The following is a 9768-nucleotide window of genomic DNA, read 5'->3' as shown; positions in this document are numbered from 1 at the left end:
ATGGTGTCAGAAAGACGCTAACATATTCTTATAAAAATAAAGGGCTTCAAACAAAATGTACGGATTAGATATACATTTCACTGGGCACAATGAAAACTTCTATACAACTCACTTTCCAGGGATTGAAATAACACGTGACTTCTTCTGCCTTCGTAACGGTGCAACTACTGATTCAAGAACAACGGTAAATTGGTACAAAAAACTTTCAGAAGCTTGCCAGATGGCTACCCTCATGATATTTGGTAGGTAGAATCTCTTTCAAGGAATTGACCATACAAGGATTCCAGTACCGTCAAAATCCCAATTTTCAGCCATGCTCCGTCCATAGTTAGGTCATCAATTTAAAACGTATGGACTACCATAAAATTAATTCACGTGCAGTGTAAGGAGCCACTTCCATTTTTAAAATGGTTAAACAGTACTAAAACACGAGTATAGGCTCTTCAGGGCTTCCGTGCAGTTGGCGCTTAAAAAGAGAGGAAGGAGTTGAAAGAAAAACAACACCAGAGAGAGAGAGAGAGAGAGAGAGAGAGAGAGAGATGAACATAAACCTGTGGATAATAGTTTCCATGGTGGTGGGAATGATCTTCATCGTGTTGGAAAGACGACGAAGGCCAAAATCAACAATGAAATTGCCGCCGGGACCGCCTAAATTGCCGATAATTGGGAACTTGCACCAGAATCTGCGCCAGATCGGTGGTGGTGCTGAGTTGATCTACGTCACCTTATTCAAAATGTCACAGAAGTATGGTGGGATTATGACAACGTGGTTAGGCATGAAACCGACGATTATCATAAGCGATCATGAAGGAGCTTGGGAGGTTCTTGTAAACAAATCCGCCGATTGTGCGTCGCGAATGATCCCTTACCTGTCTAAATATGTCACTGCTAACAGGACAACGCTTTTCTCCACCGATCATGGCCCATATTGGCAATCCCTTCGAAAAGGTGTCCAGGGCTATGCTATGAATCCATCAGCCATCTCCACTCAAACACTATCTCAAGAAAACGAAGCGATTGCCATGACACAAACAATTCAAGAACAAGCTATGATCAACGGTGGAATTATCCGCCCCTTGGTCTACATTCGACACAACACAATACGGGTGGTTGGGCGCCTTTGTTTTGGCCCTGACTTCAACAATAAGGCATTTGTTATTGGCATAGACCCTCTTATCAACGATGTCATCAACCTAACTGCTTTTTCCCGTTTTTCCGAAGTTTTCCCTTTCATTCGCTACATCCCGGGCTTGCGGGGTTCATTTAGAAAAGCAATTGAAATTCGCGATCGTGTCATGTCGATGATACAGCCAGAAATCAGTCGCTACCAATCATCGAAATCGCCATGCACCACTTGCTACTTGCATTTCCTCCTCTCACATGATTATCCGATGGAAACCATCATATTTTGCTTATTCGAAATTTTCTTTCTCTCTGTTGATAGCACATCGTCTACTATTGCTTGGGCTCTAGCATTCCTTATACGAAACCCCGAAATCCAAAAGAAGCTATTTAAAGAAGTAAGCGGAGGAGACAAGAAGAGAGAGAGGGTGACTGTATATCAAGTGAATAAGATGCCATATCTTCAAGCTGTAGTGAATGAAGTGTTTCGAATGAAGCCGATTGCACCTCTCGGCATCCCCCACAAGACAGTGAAAGATACTACATTGAAGGGTTGGAAGATCGACAAGGGTACTGCTGTTATGGTAAATATCTATGCTATCCATCACGATCCAAAGGTCTGGGATCATCCAGAGCAGTTCATGCCAGAGCGGTTCCTGAATGAAAATGCACGTAATGTCAGTGTGGCCACGGAACGGTCTTTTCTTCCGTTTGGAGCAGGTATGCGAATTTGTGCAGGAATGGATCTGGGCAAGCTTCAGGTGGGCCTCACCCTGGCTAATCTGATTAACAAGTTTGAATGGGTTGCCGCTGATGGGGATGGCCCCGACATGACTGATGCTTATACTGCTCTTCTTAGGATGAAAGAGCCCCTCGTGGCAGGTATCAAGCTTCGTACTAACCTTGGAACCACCCTCTCTTGAAGGTTTTGTGACCATGGATGCTGACGGCCCGTAGGGATACCACCCAATAAGAAACTTTTTATGTTTTAATAAGTTGATATTTCAACTTTAAATAAGTTTGGTCAGCACGTTATAAAATTTACTTACGTGATGAAAGTTATTTATCCTGGTAAGTTTTTTTTTTTTTTTTTTTTTCAACTTTCAACTTTTCTACTTTTCTCCCTCCCCCATGTGATGGATGGTCACCATATCAAAGGAGGCTCCACATGATGGGCAGTCCACATAAGAGGTGGGGTGCACACAATGGACTGTTGATATCAAATGCCGGGCCCACATTATGAATGACCCACATCAAGTTGAACCCACGTAATGGATTATCCACATCAAAGGTAGGCCCTTGTGATAAATGGCCCACATCTAAAGCAGGCCCCACGTGATGGATAGCACATATAGAAAGGTGGGACCCACACGATGGATGGACATGAGGGGTTGTGGGTATGGAAGGTGGTCCCATGTGACAGACAGTAACATCTAAGGCAGGACCTACATGATGGATGACCCACATCAAGGTGTTCCCCACATAATGGACAGTCCACATCGGTCAACCCCCTAAGGATGAATGGCCCATGTCTAAGGACGGCTCCACATGATGGGCAACCCACATCGAAGGTGGGGCCCACACAATGGATGGTCCACATCAAAGGTGAGCTCCACATGATGGGCGGTATATTGAAGGTGAGCCACACATGATCGGTAACTTATTTGATGGTGGACCTTAGGTAATTTTTGGCCCATGTCCTAAAATGATCTTAAAAAACAGATGGACAGGGCGGATCTCTCACAAACATCAGGTTGGGCCCCACGTAAGTTTCGAGGGCAAGAACTTCCTGGGATAGGCTTTAGCAGGAAATCCGTGTCCGAAAGAAGGTGCATGGACTTCCTGCGAAATCTTCTGCAGGAAGTTCCTGCGATGGGATGCCAAGTGAGGTCCACTGTGATATTTGTTAGAAAGCCAACCCAATCCATCCGTTTTGTGAGGTTATTTTAGGACATGTGACTAAAAATGAGGTGGATCCAAAACTCTACTGGGCCACACGAGAGGCAACAGTGGAGATTCCGTGACCACCGTTGAAACATTTTTGTGGCCACAAAAGTTACCTATCAAGATAAATTTTGTGTGTTTTCGCTTCATCCCAGTAGGAATTACCTCATAAACGGTTTGGATGGCATATAAACATTAAGATGGAGCCCAGGAAGTTTTCAACGGTTGGAAACACTTTCCCCAGTTTTCCTCTCATATGGCCCACTGGAGTTTCGGATACATACACTTTAACTTTTTATTGCATATCCTAAAATGACCCCGCAAACCGGATGGACAGGTGGATTTTTAACAAACATCACGGTAGGCCCCACATGAAATCCAGCGCAGGAACTTTCAGCCATAGGCTTTCGCAGGAAATCCGCGTACATAAGAGTACGGATCACGTCATTGCCAATGACTCCAGGTAACAAGATATGCCCGATTTCTCTCCCAAATGGACTGCGCGCTGCACATGACTCTAACGTGTGGAACTTTTTTGGCCCCAAAATGATTTATGTTTAAATCCACACCGTCCATCAAATTTGAAAGATAATTCTAGAGCTTGATCTCAAAATTAAGACACATCAAAATCTCAAGTAGACCACACAAAGTAGAGGTATTGAATGACTACCGTTGAAACCTCCCTAGGGTCCACTACGAGGTTTATTTGCCATCTAACTTCTTCGTAAGGTCACACAAACCTGGATGAAGGGAAAACACAAATATCAGCTTGATCAGATCTTTTGTGGCCATAAGAAGTTTTTAATAATTGGCGTCCAATTTCCTATGTGATGCCCACTTGAGCCTGGGTCTTTCTTAGTTTTTGTCTCATTCCCTAAAATAGTATGGAAAAATAGATGGATATTTGGGATCTGATACATACATTATAATGGTGCCCATGAAAGCTCCACATGTCATCACTTTTGGATTTTTCCTCTCCCTCCCAATATGTGCTCCACCAGGGAGCAGATTAGGTAAGACCTGGCCTCACCCAAGACTGCGCCACTTACCGTGGTAACCACTCTGTTTATCAATTTTTCTCTAGGGTATTATTCAATAAATGAAGTAGATCCAATTAGTAGTTGGACCATACCATAGGAAACAATGGTGATTGGCCAATCAATAGGCCACAAAAGTTTTAGATCAAGCTGATATTTCTTTTTTCCATTCACCGGCGCTTAGGTTAACCTATCAAGAGATTGGATGGCAAATAAAAACTATGAAACATTAAGGTGCATGGTAAGAAGTTTTTAATAATAGTGGAGTATGGTTTACCTGATAATTGGATCTTCTTAATTTTTGAGACCAGGCTCTAAAATAATATGAAATAATGGAGGAATAGGACGGATATAGAATACACACGTCAAAGTGGGCCCTATGGCAAGGGCTGCACAATCTTGGCTGAGGCCCGGCTCTCACCTAATCTGCTCCCACACACCACATAGCAAGCAACAAATTTCTTGATGTGTGAAATTTACATAGCCCTTTCAATGGTGTATTTCTTAGACCACACCACTGAAAATAGTAGAAATTGATGCTACTGTTGAAAACTTCTAGGAGCCATGAAAGGCTCTGATCAAGCTATATTTGTATTTCAACTTCAGCCAGATATGTGTGATCATATAAACTGGCCAGATAGAACATAAGCCTTTGGGTTGGCCCTAAGAAAGTTTCAATATAGTTTGTTCAATCCCCACTGCTTTATGTGGTGTAATCCGCATGAGCTTTGGATGTACTTCTCTTTTTGGCTCAAGCTCTAGAATTATCTGAATTTGATGGTTGTGTACATCTAACACAAAAGTCATGGTAGGACAACTATCACTACAAGAAAATGGACTTTTATCGGCAGTCAAAACCGCTGGCATTACATTTACCGGCGCTAGACAAGCGCCGATATAGGTATGTCAGCAAATCTTTTACCGGTGCTTGTCTGAGCACCGGTAATTGTGTAGTCTTTTTCGGCACCCGCTCTAACCTCATCAACGCTCTTGTTGGCCGCTGGTCTTTCTAGCAGAAGCGCCGGCAAAAATGAAAAGGTTCCGGCAAGAGTCTGTCCAAGCACCGACAAAAGTTTGTACAAGCGCCGGTAAAAGTCGTTATAAAGATTTGAGAGGCCGCAGCGCAGGCCAATAATTTTATAAATAAATAAATTCAATTGAAACCTGTATATTAAAATTTATACTAAATATTAAACAAAATTTATATTACTTCACAATAAAAAACATATATAATATTTACAACAATAAATTGAAAATGGTCTTGAATATATATATATATATATATATATATATATATATATATATATAAACAAATCCTCTATGTGGTCTATTCCTAGCACGAGTGGCGTCAAAAGGCTGAAGTGCTTGTAGGCCTAAATTTAGGCACAAGTGATTAAAATCCTGCATACAAGGAAAAAAAAAGTCAAAAAGTAGCATTCAACAAATTGATGGAAAACAATCAATCCTTTGATCCCCTGTCTTTAAAAAGTCAAAAACTATCAAGGCAACAAATGTTGTAACTTGAATTTCATTACATCTATTGGCCCCACATTGATGCATGTGTTTTATCCACGCCCGTCCATCCATATGCACCCTTCACACGTGACATTCAAGTGTACAAGTGACCAATATCAATTGTAAATCTGGTTCATTAATTACAATTTTATGATCTACCAAATACCAGTTTTACATAATTCAATATTTTTTCATAGGAAGAATATGATCTACATAAAGATTGGATGGTCAAAATACCATAATATTTCTAGACATGCAATTATTATGCGATAAGAAAAGAAAGAAAGAAAGAAACTAAGAAAAGAGGTGCGTGGTTGTTATATTCATGCCCATCACTATAAAGGACACGTATTTTCAATTGGAATAAGCTTTGTGAGTTGTCTTTTGTTGAAATGTGTTGATGTAGGACCTGCTAAAGAAGATCTGCTTTTTGTTAGAATGTGTTGATGTAGGCACTACTAGAGGAAGCTTACTTTTGGTGCAGGTGAAAGCTTCCAATCAAATAACTTTTCATAAATTTCAATGGTGTCCTGTTCGAGGAAGGTTGGATATGTTCTCAACAGAGGCATGTCAAGCTAATAACATGTGGTGGGCCCTCCCCAAGAGGAGTTAAATGTAATAACATGTGGTGCAATGGACCATATATCAAATATTAGAGCTGATAAGAATAAAAATTGCAATATGCCATAGTGAGCAGAGACTGGTCTGATTTTGGGCCATATCAGCTTTGTGCATGAAGACTTTAGTTGCAGTAAAAAAAAATATAATATTCCTTCACAATAAAAATAAATAAAATATTTGAAACATAAAAAATGTTGCAGTACAATTTAAACTAAATATTAGATAAAATCTATATTCCTTCACAATAAAAAAATATAATATTTATTACGATAAATTGAAAATGGTCTTAAATAAATTTTTTTTTTTTTTTAAAAAATCCTCTATACGGTACTCCCAGCGCGAGTAAGCGTCAAAAGACTGAAGTGCTAATTTGTAGGCCTAAATGTAGGCACAATTGATTAAAATCCTGTCGCACGAGGAAAAAAAATAAATCAAAAGGTAGATAAATAATATGCCAATGTATAGCAAGGGACTTTAACAATGGTAAGTGAGCTCAGTTCACCAAGCGGCCCAAGCGAGCACAATCACCATTTTGCTCAATGCAAATATAGCAAGTCCTAAAGAGATACAATCTTGAAAAGAAATGCAATGGAATTTTTAAAACAATTTTCAACAAAGTTCAAGAAATACTCAATTTTAGTGACACAACCTCTCCCCACCTAAAAACTCAGTAAAACACCATATTTAACACAACTCTCAACACTTTTCTTTTTTTTTCTTTTTTTCAAGTTCTTGTTTAGCAAGCCATACTAACTGCAAATTCAGCTTACTAAAGAAGTCCATACAAAAAAGGAAGAAGACTTAATTAACTAAATTTCTAAAAGTTTTAGAGGATATGGATGGAGGTCATTAGTAGTAAAACAGTGGAAATCAGTAACAATTCCTTGATTTTTGGGAAATATAGAAGAAAACCATCAATCCAAAACAAGTAAACAAAACCCAAATCACAATCAAGATCATTCATTCAGCGTGCAGTGCCAAAGACATGAAAATTATAATTTAGCAATTTTGGTGTAGTGATGACATGGATCAGCCCAGGTGGGCCCTGACACCTCCCTAGTAGGTATTCAATAAAGGTATTCTTTCTTCATTTTGCCTTATATTCAAATTGTGGGTTGATATACATTTCGAATAATTCATTCGAAATTAATATATTTCATCCATTATTGTTCTATTCTCCTAATTCACACTTGCTCAACTAAGTTGCCTTAGATTGATGCTTTAAATTCTAATCTTTGAAGGAATTTTGTACAGAGATCATTACAATGGCTTTATTTTGACCTTCCAATTTACTATAACACCGCTTTAGCTTTGATTTTGCAAGAATCTTGAATCATTCCAATTTACTATAACAGTTATAGTAAATTTAAGGGCTGATGCTGATCATATTAGAATTCTTCATTCTCAAGCCCTGTGTGACTAGTACTCATAGATTCAGACAGCATGAACCAAACAGACAAGACCCTAATCTAAACTTATTTCTGCAAAATGCAGAAAAAATCTCCTCTAATTTGAAATGTGGAAGTTAAATCAGCACCAAGATGGAAAAACGTAACATACATTAGTCAACATGAGATATACATTTTGGTATATACATGCAAATGCATCCAAAGAAACAGAAATCCCCTCTCAAGTAGCGCATACACAACAACGCAATGAATCTCTAAAAGATAATGCAATGGAAAGATACCGTATACAGCAACCAGGACGCGATGTGTATGTCTTAGAATTTTGGATAAAAAAGTATAGTCATATACAGCAAATAAGGAATTATAGAGATTATAGAAAACCTTGAGATGGGCGGAAGCCTTGTCCTTGTCGGCGAACACGCCAATCGACTCCACGACATACTCAGCACCAGTCTTACCCCATGGTATCTCTTCAGGGTTCCTAAAGATTTCCACAGAATCAAGCAAATTTTAGTGACATGAGATTTCAATTCAAGGCAAGAACATGTCTTCATCAGCAGATACACACTGTAAGAAAGAAAAAATAAAAACAGGAATTCCAATTTTTTCAACAGGAGAAATTATAGCCAAAGTAGTCTGGATTATTTCCATTTCATGTTCTCAAATGAATATGGCAATCGACATGAAAAAGACAATCAAACCTGCCAGAACACAGGTGTCGTAGAAGGAAAAAACAAATTAACATGTGACTTACAGCATTTGTATCTAAATCAAATGAATAATACCCCTCATTACTGTTTAAGAAAGAACAGATTTTCACCACTCACAGATGAAAAGTAAGAGGACTCAATAGGAAAGTTTCAGCCCTCAGAAAAGGAGTTCTTAAGACAGAAAAGGATATGCATACCTAGTTAAAGCTTTGGAAAAATCTGATCTATAAATACTATTTTTCAAAATGTATAAGGAATTGAATAAAATGACATGTAGCTTAGGCATTTGACAGGAAGATTGGCCCCATGACCCTCTAGCTATGGGATTGTGTGCTTTCCTTCAGTCTTGGAGCGGGGTTTTGTCTCTTTGCTGGTTGGAGAGGTTATCCCTATCCCCATTTTCATATTAACAAGAGTTAAAGAAGCATTTCCATTCTTTATAGACAGTTGGAAACACAATAGCAAATACATACCTGTGCAGAAGGGGCTGTTGTACAAATGCCAAAAGTCTTTCCAACAGTTTTAGTGCTAGAGGATCTGCATTTATTATTAGAATAGGTAGTGAAAATCTCATATTTATCTCAAAATACTCGCTTAGTTTTTTATGCCGAAAATCCAAATTCAATACTTGCATAAAAGCTCACCTTTGAATAATGGACACTCCTGACTCCACACAACTTCTAGTAGAAGTCTACTCCAGTGTACATTGACCCTGGATAGAGAAAAAGTCTACTCCGATGCATCTCTCATGTTAACGATGCATTGTGATCGACTGCAAGCAAACAACATGACCCAATATTAAGATAATCAAATGCAGACATTATCAGTTAGAGGAATCACAAACTACTCAAATGCAAACGTTATCAGTTAGAGGAATAACAAACTATGTTACATAAATGTGAGGGAATGAACAGATAGTGCATGGCTTACATGAAGTTATATTTCAGGCTTCAAAACAAGAAATCACTTGTTATGCATGCCTCTTTGTCACGAAATGTATGCCTCACCAAGTGAAGCCCTCATCTAGGCATACACATCTAGCATTTGCTTGATAATCACCTATGTCATTTCTGATAATTTTGGAAAGGTTTCAAAGGTCGATATGTTAGAATTAGCATTCTATTGATGTTGGATACACTTGAGTGACATGAGATGATATGAGACAAACCTGGTTTGAATCATCTAACAAAATCTACAGAAAGATGTATAGATAAAAGAGAACTTTTAAAACCAGCAGTTGACATCGACTGTTGACTGCTGATTATTAAATTTAGTTTCTCTATGCTAAAATGAACTGGGAATATCTCTTCCATGACCGACACTTGTTCTTCTGAACAAGAGTTGCCATACTTCATTTTTGTACTAATGTCCTAAAATGATCCAAAAAAACGGTGGATGCATAATAAATAT

At 38.7% G+C, this 9768-nt stretch overlaps 1 protein-coding gene across 1 annotated transcript; it reads left to right on the top strand.

Annotated features, from left to right (window-relative positions):
- The first annotated feature begins 222 nt into the window (after nt 1-222).
- Nucleotides 223-2206, top strand: LOC131258159 ((S)-canadine synthase CYP719A21-like). The gene has a single exon (XM_058259274.1). The coding sequence runs from the start codon at nt 540-542 to the stop codon at nt 2043-2045; it is 1506 nt and encodes a 501-aa protein (XP_058115257.1). The 5' UTR covers nt 223-539; the 3' UTR covers nt 2046-2206.
- Nucleotides 2207-9768: the final 7562 nt, after the last annotated feature.

The sequence above is a fragment of the Magnolia sinica genome, chromosome 10 (assembly GCF_029962835.1).
Source record: "Magnolia sinica isolate HGM2019 chromosome 10, MsV1, whole genome shotgun sequence".
NCBI classification, from domain to species: Eukaryota; Viridiplantae; Streptophyta; class Magnoliopsida; order Magnoliales; family Magnoliaceae; genus Magnolia; species Magnolia sinica.
The sequence above is the reverse complement of the archived record's forward strand: the minus strand, read 5'-3'. Positions and strand labels throughout refer to the sequence as shown.

What these genes read in the sequence shown, in the direction of transcription:
- LOC131258159 (XM_058259274.1), top strand. Translation starts at nt 540, where the DNA reads ATGAACATAAACCTGTGGATAATAGTTTCCATGGTGGTGGGAATGATC.